The sequence below is a fragment of the Galeopterus variegatus genome, unplaced genomic scaffold, assembly GCF_000696425.1.
Source record: "Galeopterus variegatus unplaced genomic scaffold, G_variegatus-3.0.2 Scaffold1703, whole genome shotgun sequence".
NCBI lineage: Eukaryota > Metazoa > Chordata > Mammalia > Dermoptera > Cynocephalidae > Galeopterus > Galeopterus variegatus.
In genome coordinates, this window is record NW_007727814.1 from 170,618 (window position 1) to 186,115 (window position 15,498).

Below are 15,498 nucleotides of genomic sequence, written 5' to 3' on the forward strand. Positions count from 1 at the left end.
ACTTAGTTGATGAGGCCTAGAGAATTTAATAGGCATAAGGTAAGAGGTGGCTGGGCCTGAGCTATTAATTTGAGCTTCATTTTACTATATACCACTATGCTTTATTTTTATAAAGGCCTGCTTTTGTTCAGAATGTTCCCATGAGGACACAAAGACAGGATGATATAGTAGAAAAAGGACAGAAACTAAAGGAAACCTGGGCTACGGTCTCATTATGCCACTGTGTGATACTGGAAAAGTCACTTGACCTCTCTGTGTCTATCAAATGAGGATACTAATATTCCCCTGGTGACCCTACAGTGTTGCTATGAGGCTCCAATGGGACAATGTATTTGAAAGTGCTTTGCAATTTGTAATGTGCTGTACTAATATAAACTCATAGGATAATCATCCTTACTGCTGGCGAAACACTATGGTTAAGGGCCGTGACCAAGGGCCCAATGCCTGGGTTCACATCCCAACACCGTATTTTACCAGTTGGGTGTTCTTCCATCCAACCTCTCGGTTTATTCATTTGTAAAATGAGATTAAGAATAATATCTTGAGGATCAGACTGTTGTGAGAATTAAATGAGAATGCATTGCAAGATGCTTAACATAGTTTCTGCCACATACATAAGTGCTTAATTAACGCTGACAATTAAAATTTTCTACCATGGTGTTTAAGAAGGCAAATTGCCTTTAAATGAGACACATCATACATATGAGTGAGAGTATAGATTGCTGATGTTGTCGTCGTCATGGAATCTTACATAATTCCTATATACCTGCACCCTGGACAGTGGTTTTCACAGCAGTGAAGGAGGAGGATTCTGAAAAAAGCGGCCACCTTAGTTCAGTTCATCACCGTGTTTTGATCACCAGCTACAGGGACACACGGCTGCTAGCACGATTCAAAAGTTAATGAGCGCTTCTTTAAAGTCAGCAATATTTCCTGCCTGGCCACAAAGCTTCTCAGGAGCAGACAGCCTATTCATTCACTGCTTTTTATTTCTGCACTTTTAGGAAGCGAAGCTGGGGATGACTAAAGCAAATAGGCAAATCGAAGTGCTGCATTTCTCAAGAGTGCCAGAGACATGTTACCTGGAGTCTGTCTTTTCATGTGTGTAAGCTTCCTGGGCAACTCCATGCGGAGCCAGGCTTCTCTGTGATTTATCTGTTGGACAGTGGGTGGCCAAGGGGCACCATATGCTTGATAATTAGGGAAGGAAAAGGCAAACACAACACACCCAGGTTGACATTCAAAACAAAGTAGATATTTAACCACGGATTGCTCACTCTACCACCTAGCTCTTGTCTGCCAGTCCTGAGGAGTGAATCACGAGCCAACAGAACTGCTGCTAGTGATTTATCTGTACAGCTGATGGGAAAAGCACAGAGCTGACTAGAATTGTTGAAGGCCAAGTTCAGGGCTCAGGTTTGTGTTTCAGTGAAGGCTTGATCTCCCTAAGTCTTTATCGAGCCTTGGTGCCCTCACTTGTGAAAACAGGCAGTTAGACAAGGTCTTCACTAAGTACCCTCTGCCTCTAAAAGGCTTTGACTCGCCAGTCTTTTCTGTTTCTTTCATTCATTCATTAATGTATATATGTATTCAATAAACTGCAAACCTAACTATAGATGAGGTATTAACAAATCAGGGACCAAAATACAGCATGACCAGTCTATCACAATGAAAAAAACAACATTTAGTACTGATCGCTCCCAATTCCTAGGAGCGCAATGATATTCCAACTTCTGTTTTCTAAGAAACAGACAGATTGCTTCTCTCTCAAGAAAAAAATACGACAGAAGTTGTTTCTAGGTGTCTTTCAAAGAAATCAAACATAGTCAGCTACTCTTTACATGCTGGTTGCTTAGCTTAGAATTCATGTCATTTCATCCTCTCTTATCCCCACCATTGCTGCCTACCCTCTCCATCCCACTCCCAGCTCTATTACTTCAACTCAACTCACTCGGTTAAACTCAGTTCTCATTCATGGGGCCTTTCACAGTACAAGAAACAAGGAGTATTTTCAAGGAGTTTCCAATAAATCAAGAGAGGAAGCCACACATGTAAAATAAGAAAAGTCAAGACAAAATGTGTTTGGATGAAGAAGCAGTGAAACTGGACCAGTCAGTGAGGCTACAGAGCTCTGGTTAAAACTAGGGGGAAATTCAGTACTACCAACCACTCCACGTCTTTTCCAGGCTATCCGGAGGTCTAAACTATCCCTGCTATTCTTGTTTCCCATTTGTATGTAAATATAAATTAACCCAATTCACCCAAAAGAATTTTATTTAATCTGCTGGTTACTGACATTTGGTAACCATATGTTATTTTTATCCAAAGGATCCATGTTGTGATCAAAAAGTTCTGTCATTAGAGTCTGAGACTTTACCTTTTGTTAAGAGATATGTCATTGGTTTGGGTTAACCTCGTAGAGCCTCAGTTGTCTCATCTGTAAAATGGAGACAATGCCTCTCATGGTGCTGTCCTGAGGGCAAAATCAGGTCACAGCTCTGTCTCTCTTCCCCCTAGTACCAACACTCCCTAGCTTTTGCTAATCCTGGTCCAAATGTAAGGTGAAATCTGGGCAGAGCAGCCGGAACCTCCCTGAAGAGTTGTTTATATTCCATCCTTCATTTCAATTGGTTTCCCTACGGTAGCAGTCACCTCATCACTAGTGAGACACAAGACAGGTGTATGGCCAAGTGCCCAACACCACCACTGATTTAGCTTTCAAACCTATTATGGGTTTCTTTAAAGCAAAAACAAAAACCTCTTTCAAAGCTANTTTTGCTAATCCTGGTCCAAATGTAAGGTGAAATCTGGGCAGAGCAGCCGGAACCTCCCTGAAGAGTTGTTTATATTCCATCCTTCATTTCAATTGGTTTCCCTATGGTAGCAGTCACCTCATCACTAGTGAGACACAAGACAGGTGTATGGCCAAGTGCCCAACACCACCACTGACTTAGCTTTCAAACCTATTATGGGTTTCTTTAAAGCAAAAACAAAAACCTCTTTCAAAGCTAGACAGAATTGGTCTAATTCCCACAAATAGAAATGAACACAAATCTTCAGAACTCTGAGAACATCGCCACCACAGCACTACAGAATAGCCCACAACCCACAGAGACAGGAAATGTGTCCCAGTGTGTCTGCACTTGGCCTACCCTCTCTGTCTCCTTCCTCTCTTTCCCCATTCCTCTCTGCTCATCCTCATCCTTTCCTCCCTTTCCCCTATGAATGTTAAAAATGTTCACCAGGTATTCAGTGAATTTCTTTCTAGCAGACCCCATTTCATCTAAGACACACACCAATCCCAGGAATCTGAAAGGAAGAGCCTAATATTTTGGGTAGGTAGAAAGATGGAAGGCTCTCAGGGCTTGAAGTCTGCTCTGACTCCAAAACAAAATCTAATATGTGCATATGTACTTGTATAATTGTGAGGCTCTATGTCTGTTGGCTTAATTGCACAGAAAAAGAATCCATAAAACTAAATTATAATCAGAATTATGATAAAACTAGCTTGGACAGATGTGGCTACAGTACATTGACACTAACATACACCAAATCAAAAGATTAGCCCGTGTGCTCCTTGATTTAGGATGTCCCAGATTAAAGCACTGTGGAGCTTGTTAAGGACACCCAGTTTGCTCTCGTCCACAATAGAAATGACCAATTTGGAGCAAGGAAGATAGATGCATTCTAATGAGCAGTCACTGGTCAGAGAGCTTCTAACAAAATTGTACATTTAAAGTAATCTTGTCGTAAGTTTTTGTCTATGTCCAAGACCCCCAAATTTCACCAGACATTCAGGAAGATGGCTTTTGTCAGAGTCCAATAGGGAGTTTGAAATGGACATGCTGACACCACTGTCCCCAGGAGAATAAGTCTGCAGTGTTTTGGTGTGGGCAACACCTCCCTTGTAGCTCTCTGGTTACTTGTGTGCTCTGAGAACACACCCTGCGGAGTGCATTCATCACAATAGCCCATGTGTGACCTTTGGAAAAGTCCTTGAAAACAGTGAAACAAGAGTCTTAGTTGAAATCTGGAATCCATTCCAGTCTTCCACAGGAAGAAAATTAGGCATAGAACAACAAAGCCCATAGTTCAGAGAAACCTGGGGAGGCTCTGGCTGACATTAAAATCGTGGAAGATTTTTTTTTCTTCACTGCTTTGTATTTCATAAAAGCTTTTCATCTGAGCAGCCCAAAAGCTGCTAGAAAATACTATATGGTTAGTTAATGGCAATGACTGGTTTTTCCAGTGAATAAAGCAAGCATAATAAAAACAGAGATGCTTAGTGATGTATTAAAATTCACTTGCTTAACACTTTTCCAAGCTACTAAGTAAATGCTACTCTTCCATATATAAGTGGCCCATACTACCATTTTTCTCTTTGGATTAATGCATTGGCAATAAGAGGGGTAGGAGTGGGAGCTTTGGGAAGAGAGGACAGCTGTGTTCCCAAAGCCCCAACTCCATGATGAAGAGCATTTTTCTCTTTGGATTAATGCATTGGCAATAAGAGGGGTAGAAGTGGGAGCTTTGGGAAGAGAGGACAGCTGTGTTCCCAAAGCCCCAACTCCATGATGAAGAGCACTGAGCCAGGCATCAAGGGCCTGGAAATAGTCATTTGCTTAGAACACGAAGCATCAAAGTGGTATACTTGCTCAGTAAATTTAACTTGACAAACATTTGTGGGGTCACACTATTTTTATAAGTACAGACCAATTCCCTCTGTTTCCAGCTGACATTTTCACTATTAATTTGCCATACTGTATGATTTATTTCATACATACAAATGATTATAAACCTGTATACAATCTGTATACTGTATAATTTATTTCATACATACAAATGATTATTACCTTTGGAAGCATTTTCCTTCTTTGCCATTAAGAGAGGTAGGATACTTCTGAGTCAAGTGGTAGCACAAAATCCACAGAAAATTAATTGGCAGATAAATTTAGTTTGGAATTGTGTTTTACAATCTACCTAAAGTTTGGTTGGAAGGTCCCTTAAAAGGGATATGGACCCTGAAGCAAAAAAGAAGATTCGGAAATAATCCATCTGGGGAAGTAACATCTCAGACTCAGAACCAGAAGACTAATTCATACACATGGAGAACTTAATTTTGTTTTTCTTAAGTACATTCACAGTTCATTTTTTCTTTTCCTTTAAAAAAAAAAAGGTAAATAGCATTACTTTGGTCTCTAGAACAGATGCCAGTTTGAGCTTTATTCTGCCAGCAAGTATTTGGTTTGGCTCTGCAGGGCTTAAGTTGAAAAAATATTTGCCAATTCCAAAAAGATTTAACGAGCTTTGCTGCAGAGGCTGGTGCCATTTGGCATGTCACAGGGACTGTGGCACAGCAAAAAGAACTCTCTTGACCACAGATTTTATTTGCCCAAGGTAGCCAATACTGAGAGTTCAGTTGATTCTTTCGGTCAAGAAGCTGCAAGTCAAATTAGTGAAGTTTTCAAGAGAAAGTGACCAAAGCAGGCATCAAAAAAACTCTTGCTGACATTGAAAAGGAAGTCCCTGGGTCTGATTCCACCCCTGCACAGGAACTGATGGCTAACTTTCAGAACCGTCAATAACATCCTCCCACCAACCATCAGACATAGTCCCTAATGCCGCCAGTCAGCAGACCAGATAAATCTCCAACTTCTACAAAAGCTATCCTTATCCAATATCAGATATGAAAAAATCTGCTGCAGCGTATTTTGCTGTCATCTGATAACATTACTAATTGTGGTCTCAGAAAACTGGATGACCTACTTCAAGTAACTCCGCTAAATATAACCAGCAAGTTTACTTAATATTGTGAAAACATACATGCACGGCTTTTATTAATATTTAGTAGAATATAGATGCATAAGTCTATCACTGTGATTGTAAAGACTGACCTTAACTGCACGCAAATATCATATGTTAAAAGTCACTGGAGGTTATCACCTGAAATCATGCATTTCAGTGAGGGTTGCAAGAAAATAAGGCTCTCATCCGTTCAAATCAACATCACATCTGACAACTGTAACAAAACACACAAAGTATTTCTACAACAGGAAGAGCAGCATTGAAACTGTAACTACCTTAAAGAAGGAGAAGCTCTGGACTACTCTTGTTATTTCACATGATGAGCAAATATGTATACCGTACTTGGGCATATCTCGCCCCAACTCCTATGGATCTCCCTAAAGGTCTCAATGTCCCTTTCATTAACACCACGCACCAATTCAATGCTTGTTACTGGTTATCGGACGCCAAGAGTCCGTAACAAATATCCTCAAAGAGTGAGCCAATCTCTGTACTGCCTTTGCACAGAAAGACCTATTCACCAAAACAAAGACAGAGCCTTCTACCTGGCTTAACTGAAATGTTGGAGTCAGAGTAAAAGTCAAAAGAAAAAGTTGTGAACTCATGCAAGGATGATTATCACTGTTATTTACCATTTTGGCTTCTGAATGCATTGGCTGGACTTGGGGAGAAGCACAGGGATTACTGAGGTTTGGACCCTGCATCCCCATGATGCTGGAGTTCACGGACATTTGTCTCTCCATCTAAGAGAAAGGAAAGCAACAGAATTAGAAGTCTGAGAAAGGCAGGCTTGGTCACGGACAAAGCTGCACTTCTCTTTCAAATGGATCATTTAGCATTTTTAAAAAGAATTCCTGAGAAATCCTGTGGTTTGGTGTATGGTCAGCAATGTGCTCCTGTGCCTTGAACCCAAGCATATCAAAGACTCATGCAAAGCTGTGCCTTCTCTACAGTATGTCCCGTGCCAGACAGAGCTGTGCTGTTGTTGTAGATAATTTCCATACAAAATAGCTGAATATTTCCACTTTTGCAAACACTCAGCTACCACTAATTATGTTTATTTTTATGGTTGTAAAGAGTAATATATGCATAGGAAGATGCCGAAAGGATATGTCATACACAAATGGTTCTCTAAGGATATCTATGGCTTTTTTGCTCTCTCTACATTTTTATTAGGAAATAAGAAAAAAATAAACAAAATTAATTTTAAAAGCAATGCTCTCAAATACAGTGGGTCTTCTGTTGCTCTAGCTCATAAGCACAATCAGAATGACCCAGCATGGGGCTTGGAGCTGCTACCCCTGGTGCAGGTCCTCTTCCCTGTTACCCTGCTCAAGACCCTACACAGCTGCAGTTGCAGTCCTTGCAGCAGGGCCAGGCCCTTGGATGGGTGGAGAAAGCAGCTGAGGGCCTTGTGAGCCATGTCCTGCTGGCTGGCCATGTGTCTAGGATTCACATCACTCAAATACCTGCGTTGAGTCTTGGCATGTTTGTCTCCAGGGGTTTCTCTTAAAAAGTAAATACAGCAAAATGTCTATTTCGGTCCAGGAAGGGTGTGTCTGATTAATAATATTTTCTGTTTAGTAGAAAATTAACACTTTTCAGAGAACGAGAATAAAGCAAGTTCATTTAATACTAGAATGACACAGAAAATAATTCGACTTTCCTCAGGGAAGAAAGAAAATAGAGCCTTCCGTGTGTCTCCATTTGCCAGAGGATGGAAGTGAAAGCAATTGTTGGAAATTTTAGGTTTCTACTCAGGGCGAGCCTAGGAAGTCTTGTAAAGTAAGGGGTTCCTCATCAGCGGAGGTGTCCAAAGAGGGGAAGATGGAAATCTTACCAACAACAGCAGAGCTTGAGAGTGAAAGTTGAACTAAATGGCCCTCAAAGGTCCCTTCCACTGTTGAGACGCTATATCTGCAATTCCTCTTGTGTCTGCCCCCGAGGCATGTAATTATGACATTAATCTGTAGCTTAGCAGAGGTGCTGGCTAACAGCTCTCCTCTCACTGATGGGTGGATACTCCCTGTGAAAGCAAAGCACCATCAGCCCTACCTTCTCCTAAATTAGCTGATCAGTTATCTGGCAGTGTGTGCATGTGGGAAACTGTTTCTCGAGAAGCCAATGAGGACGAATTTTCTATACATTCCAGAGCACTTCAGTAACATTTTTTGAGGCCCTACCAATTTAGTAAAATAAAATGGTCACTCCCACATACACCCTAAATTTCCGGGCAGCCTAGGTACTCATTTTTTTTAAAAATTATTTCTTAAATTGTGGTAAAATATACATAGCATAAAATTTACCATTTAACCATTTTTAAGTGCCATTAAGTACATTAGGTTCAGTGCTATTAAGTACGTTCACATACTCTGTTAAGTTGTGAGGAATTCAAGAGTTTCATTGCTCTAAAAAGTGTGTATAAACTTATAACTCCCACTTCCAAAGGCTGGGGGATGGGAGAGTTGGAAAAGCATTTGACCCTTTATTCTAATGGGTGGCCCTCCTGAGGAGGAACACCAAAGCCCAAAAGAGCTTTTGCTTTCAGTTTTCCAAAGAAGGATCTTTCAGAGGAACAAATGATTGTCCAGAGTTTTCCAAGCTGCTAGTTACACAAAAAGGTGAGAGCAGTCTGCTTGCGGCTTCTGGACCCATGGTCAGCAAGGCTTCCCACTTTTTGGAAAAGTTATAGTCTATGACTATTTCTACCCTGTGACTCACAAATACCAGTTTTAAACAGGCTGATTTCTCTATCTATAAAAAAAAATTGCATTTTCTGTTTAACGATGGTTGTCTCACACACATGGAGTGTCATCAGAGCCTGTTCAAAATGACTATTTGGTGCTTTGCACTAACAAGGCTCTGTCTGCGCCACAAGCTTGACTTTCACGAGTTGGGGAGAATCAAGAGGCTGCAGATGGGAGTGGCCTTGCTGAACACTGGGCAACCCAGGTGAAGAAGTTCACTGTTCTCACACACCGGAAAACTGGAGCTAGAATGTCATAGTTCACTGAGCTTTTGTGATTACAAATGGGTGCTCATGTTCCCAAATTATTAAAGCATTTGACTTTCGAGATAAGAAAAAACACCGCAGTGAACTCCTTGAAGGCAATGCCCGCCTCGTTCTTCACCTCTCCCCAGCATCTAGCACAGCACAGTACTTGGCACATAGAAGGTGATCAACAAAAGTTCGTGGAATGAATGAGTGAATGAATGAATGAACAAATTCATCATCTTGTTTCGACCCAGCCTTTGTAAAATGTGTGGCCTGGGAGCATGCGTTACAAGTCAGTTAAGAATCTCACCTTCATCTGAAGTCATAGACTTATTTTCTACACCCAGGGAATCTTAGTTTCCCGGGGCAGAAACTCTAGGGGAAGATACTCCCCTTTTGCCATGCTTGAAATGACAAAGGTATAGCACAGGAACTGGGGACATGATAATAAGGAAGAAAAGGCCCAGATTTCAATGGCCTGGGACTCTTAGGGTTATACTTTTTAGAGATCTTATGTTAATTTTCACTAGTAACATTAGCGTCACTCAAGACCAAGGCTTCTCAAGTCTAGCACTATTAGCATTTGGGGCCAAATAATCCTTTGTTGCAGGGCTGTTCTGAGCATTGTAAGATGTTTAGCAGCATCCTTGACCTTTACCCTCTGGATGCCAGTACCTCCCACTTGCCTCAATTGTGACAACCAACAGTGTCTCCAGATATTGCCAAATATCACCCGGGACACAAAATCACTCCCAGTTGAGAATCACTGTTCTAGATTGACACCTATTGTCATGGTAGCTGTACACGTCACTGACAGGTTTGGGAGCTTCTTGGGGGTGGCTTCCCTGACTTTCTGTCTACACTGGCCCTGGACCCTGCACCTGAGCCTCTGTTTCTACTTCAGAGCATCAATAGGAGGTCAAGTTGTACAATGAGTTGATGTGGCAGAAACCGGCACCAGGCACCGTTCCTCTGGGCTCTTTCAGCCCAAGTGTCCCACCCTTGTCCCTGGGAATGGTACACAGTTTAGCCAAATAGAAAGAAAGGTCTCTGCAGTGGTATTTTTCTGGAAAATGCATAGAAGTTCTAAAAAGAAACTAATCTTGGACAAGAGCCTAAATGAAGACAGCTTGTGGTGGAAATCTTCATGCAATTAGTTGGTTGAGTAAAACCCAGGATGATTACATTGATGGTGCTGGTTTCCTTCATCTAAAGGGGTGTAAGGAGAACACTGCAGGTAAAGCCAATGAGATCAATCTGTCCTCTGGCTCACTGTTGCAAAAACTGTTTCTAGCCTGGTCTACCCAGTATTTATAGTAGGGAGGTCCCTTTCTCTACACTGAGTTCAGCAAGCCCTTCTCCACTCCTGCTTACACTGAGACACACGAGCAAATTGCTCTACCAGGGATGAGTTGAGCTACTCTGTGAACTGAGGTGTGGGTTCCAGTCACAAGTCTTCACTGGCAGGCTGTGTGACATTACACAATTCCCTCAACTTCTTACTCTCCAGATTTACATTTGTAAAATGAGTACATCAACAATCACTGTGGCGGGCTGGTCAGCTCAGTTAGTTAAGTAGCAGTCTTCTAACACCAAGGTCAAGGGCTTGGATCCCTGCACCGGCCAGTCACCACAGGACTGCTGTGAGAATAAAATTAAATAATAATGTAGACAATTTCTTAAAATGCTAAAAGGCTATGTATTGTTAATATTGTTGTAGGAGGGTTTCAATTGAATTGCCATATCACCTCTAGGGCTTTTGAGAACTCCTGTGGCCTTTGAACAATAACACAGCCATCTTCACCAAAGCCCATAGCAAGGAGGAGGCAGAAGAGGTAGAGGGTGGAGATCCCATGGAAGGAGATAAAGGTTTCCTCTGAACAGTCTGGATCTCCCTTCTGCATTTATCTATTGTTTTCAGAAGGTAGCAGTATAATATAATGATTACGCATGGAGGCTGGGGAGTCAGACTACCTGGACTTAAATCCTACTCCATCACCTCCTAGCTCTGTGACCTTAGCCAAGTTATTCAGCCTCTTTGTGCCTCAGTTTCCTCATCTGTAAAATGAGTATAATAGCATGCCTACCTCACAGGTTTGTTGTGAGAGTGATGAGAGAGAATGTATGTATCATGTAATGGTTGAGGGAATGAGCCTTGGGGCCAGAATTCCTGGGTTCAAAACAGCTGCTGTGCTTCCCAGCCAAACAAATTACTTGCCCTGCTTTCTTCATTCACAAAGGGAGAATAGCAGACCTATCCCACAGGATTGTTTCATGTGCTGACAAAGTGCTTGGAAAGTGACTAGCATATGGTAAGCCCTTAATAAATGCTGCTACCATGAATAACAGAACATGATGAGCATGAATTCATATTAGCAGCTATTCTGTTTTTTGTTGATCTTTATTATTGTTGTGATTACAGTTACTACTCTGGATCCTGGCTTGGCCACTCATTGGCAATTTAAGGACACTCTATATACAGTCCAAGCTGTGGACGTTGGAGTAGTTCTAAAACCTGTCTCCCTGAACAAATTCTATTCCCTGGGTGTCATAGGCTTGCTCGTCACCAGCAGGAAGATAGGACCATGCCTCATGGCAATGCAATAAAGGATGGGATAGCCAGCAAGAGGCCTTGGGACAGGCAACTGGGCCCTCAAAGCTAAATCACACACAGCTCAATCATCCATTAAGCAGCAGCTGCCTTCGTTCTAGGAAGCTTAGAGTTCAGCTCTTCCTTTACTCTTTCAAGAGTGGCAAGCTCAGAGCAAGCGAGAAGATACTGTGAGACACACAGAAACACTTACCGGCATCAAGACGGCGGAAGATCCAGGCATTGTAGGGTTGGGCAGGGTCCCGGGCATGGAGGCTGGCATGGGCTGTCTCTGTCTGTTGTGGAGATGTAGCAGAGAAGATAGAGAGCCTGGGACAGGCCTGGAACAAAGAAAAACAACAAACATTACTCCTGATGCCCTGGGCCTGTTTCACCAGTGTCCAGAACAACGGGGACAACACCCTCACATGTGCACCAGATCAGACCCACTGATGGAGAGCAGCATAATTGAGGATATTAGGGAAATAATAACAAATAAAACACAAGCCTGGCTTCCTTTGCTGCTTCCTAGTTAATATATCAAATTCCACTTCATTTCCTGACCTCCATTATCTAACCGATGTTCAGTAGAAACAAGTCAGTAAATCTCCTACAACCCCTGCATGTTAGGAAAGGAACTTTGTGGTGAAATCCTGTGTTTACTTGGAAGTCTCAGCCCTCTGAAGTGTCTTAGAGCCTGAGATCTGTGTACATGTGTTTTATCTACACTCTCCCACACCTCTGCCTGGAAGCCCACCCAGCTTTGCTCTGGATACACTTTCACTCCCTGGATTTCATTCATGAATTCCTGACAGAAATCCATTTTGACTTTTTCATAGTTCTCCACTGTGAGTGGAAAAAACTAAAGTCAGGACACAAACCAAAGCAGCCGGATCTTGGGGCGGCACTGCAGCTGGCCTTTCTCAGGGCCAGTGCAGAGCCCAGCCCCCAATAACCAATCTCTCATTTCATAATAACTCGAGGTGTTAGGCTGTTTGACAGAAACTGATTTGGGCTTGACCTGCAGGACTTGGGTAAGCATTCCTCGGGGGAGTACATAGTTCAAGCTTTTGCCTCAATTTGCCAGAAAAAAAAAAAATCTAAGGGCCTTAAATTGATTTAATGAGCCAGGGAATGTGGGGCTGAGGGAAAAAGGGAATTATTTGTGTTTATTAAAAATGGCAAACAAGTGACCTCTGCAGCTAAATTCTCAATCTCCTGATGCTTTTGCTCTGGGGAGTTGTATAAATGTCAAACCATTAAAGATTTAACAACAAACACATAAAACAAAACAAACAAACAAAAACCTCTCAGGACCTCTGAGTAGTCTTCCATGTTAAACAATCTTATCCTTAATGTCATGCAAGAAAGTAGTGCTTCCAGAATTAATGCATTTTCTGAAAAAAAAAAAAAAAAGAAGAAGAAAACTCCCTCGTCCTAAATGCTGGGTACAGGTTGCAGACAGAGATGTCCCCGTGCAGGCAGTGCTTTTCTGGGCTTCAGGGGAGGGCAGCCCCTTCAGAGGCAGGAGGAGCTGTTGCTTTGCAGGTCATTTATCTCCCGTGGGTGATGAGAAGTAGGGGACTGAAATGGGGAAAAAATGCCAGCATGTTCTTCCTTTGCTTTGCTGTTGTAATTCCAAAGATGAAGTTTTCCACTCTTTTTGCCCAAGAACTGTTTTGGAGATAGAGCTATCTCAGTCACACACTGTGATAGAAGGATTAGCCATAAATTAGTCAAGATTTATACGCTCAGGAAGGTGTATATGTGAAAATATGAAAGAACATAAAGCCTTCCCACAGAGATTATGCAGATGAACACAAACTGCACCCGGTTTTGTCAGTAGAACATGTGTGTGAGTGGATACATAGACAGACTAATGTAAGAAGCTTGTAACAATGAACTGAGCATTTTCAGATAAGCTAATGAAGTAAGTACTATGGATATTTACATGTGGCCTTGGGACCTCTGGAGTATGGATTGACAGTAAGGACTACCAGGGATTTTGAAGGATCTTTAGCTTTTATAGTTCAAGGGGACCGCTGGTTTCAATTGCTCCAAAATAATATGGTACGTTGTGACTTCACTGGGTCTTAAAATCTCAGAGTCAGATAGGTACAAAATAGGGCTCAGTCAATAGCCAGTGTTTGTTTATATTCTCCAGTTTTAATGTTTAGTTTGAGAACTTTATTGAAAAGAAAATATAGTTGTATATCAAAGCATATAATGTTTAATAATAGTTTCTAAGTCCAATGTTTAATCTCTAAGTCCAAGATTAATAATCGGAACTCCCTACTTTCACATGCAAAAGACTCTGAGAGTACCCCTACATGTAGCTAATCATCCACCTCTCTATTCTTCTGTATATCCATCACAATAGATGTAAATACATACATCTACACATACATACATACAGCCTTTTACCATATTTCTGTTTCCCAGGGGAAATGCTTCAAGTATAGACAATTAGGGACAAACAAAACTGTTATAGAAAAGACAACTAAAGACATTTCTTCTTTTCTATGTTGTTTTGCAATATCTTCTTCATGAACAAAGGGCAACATATGATCACCATTTACATTCTGTCTCCAACCTGACATGTTAGAAATAATCGTGGTTATCAGTTTTATTGATGTGCTCTTTTTTAAACACAAATCAGTTGAACAACTTAACGGTGATGCAGATGGAAATGCAAAAGTAATTATATTTAAAACAAGTTTTTAATTCTTCCCCAAACTTGTATAGAATGGTTGGGGAATGGTATGATTTATTTAATTCAATGTTCTTATTAGGTTAAGTTATTTCCACACTGTGCATTAATCTACAGATTTTAACGTATCAAGTATTTCCTCATTAATTAAGAAAGCAGGTCAGAGTACAGGGTTCCCTTGGGATTACAATAATTTCCTAATGATACCAATCAGACCAATTAGCGATGTATACTTGGAGGGAAAAAATGTTTGAGATCCCTGTGTGTTTGGATTCTAAATAATTTTAAGGTTATTGTTTTACACAGATTCTGTAAATTATCTCCCGAATCTCCAAATGTTGAAGTTTTCTAGGCTTCTTGCTTGGGCTTTTAAAACTACAAAAACGAAAAAAGTTTGTGCCTACTCATCATTAGGTGTATAAACAACTAGACCGAGGTCATGATTTACGTAGCTAGGCCCAAGAAACAATCATTTGTCCAGAATATTCATATCACGGAGGTTAGAGTGGTATCAGAATAATTGAATTAATTTTGTAATTCCCTTTGTGTATATTAAAATAAGAATTACTATTATTTAATGCATTATATTTGCACAAAACTTTTTATATTGCATGTAAACAGTGCTTCATATTTTTCAAAGTATTTTCACATCCTTAATTTTATGTGACCTGAAACGATGCAGTGTGGTAGGTGGGTCATATTATTCCCGTTTTCCTCAGGAGTAAGCTGAATTCAGAAACATTTAAACTTGCCCAAGGTCACACGGGTCATGTAAGGGAGCAGGGCTTACACTGAACTTGCAACATAGGGCTTCCCCCATCACACCTGGATGGCTCCCATAACTAAGTTATTATTGATTTTTTATGCTAAAATAAATTCACAGTTCATTTCCTTTGATATTCACACTGCTCCCTGGACTTTCCATGAAGTAGTAAAATACTGTAATACTGCTAATATAAGAAATCACTTATCCATGTGAAATTATGTTTTCTTCCTTTAAAAAATAAAACAAAACTTCCCAAACAACACATCAGTTAGACTCTGAAAATAAGATGGCAAATTGCAATAAAGTTGTGAAAACAAAGACCCAACAGTCTTTCTCCAGTGCAGGCTTGTTGTCATGAGCTAATAATTCCAGACTTTGAGCAAGCCGAGCCTCCTTTTTAATAACCATGTGCCTCTAGGTAAAGTATTTCTACTAAAAATTATTGAGGCATGGAACAAGGTAAGATGTGTGAGCTCATGTTGGATTGTTCAATTACTAAACTGAGTCCTGCAGCATTAAGAGTTTTCCAACTTGACAGATTATTCCTCTTTATACACTTGTATAAACATAATGCTTACGGTTGAAATCTATGTAAGCTTTTCTTTCAATTAAAATGTCAAAGATGACAGACT

The 15,498-nt window shown here is 40.9% G+C and overlaps 1 protein-coding gene across 2 annotated transcripts in view; it reads right to left on the reverse strand.

Annotated features, from left to right (window-relative positions):
• CREB5 (cAMP responsive element binding protein 5) overlaps nucleotides 1-15,498 on the reverse strand; it is a 255,669-nt gene that overhangs the window by 89,123 nt on the left and 151,048 nt on the right. For both annotated transcript variants that reach the window (XM_008578502.1, XM_008578501.1), the window contains exons 2-3: nucleotides 11,605-11,731; nucleotides 6,438-6,548 (exon numbers count right to left, since the gene is read on the reverse strand). In XM_008578502.1, the coding sequence (XP_008576724.1) occupies nucleotides 6,438-6,548; nucleotides 11,605-11,731 (238 nt within the window). The remainder of the gene's footprint in view (nucleotides 1-6,437; nucleotides 6,549-11,604; nucleotides 11,732-15,498) is intronic.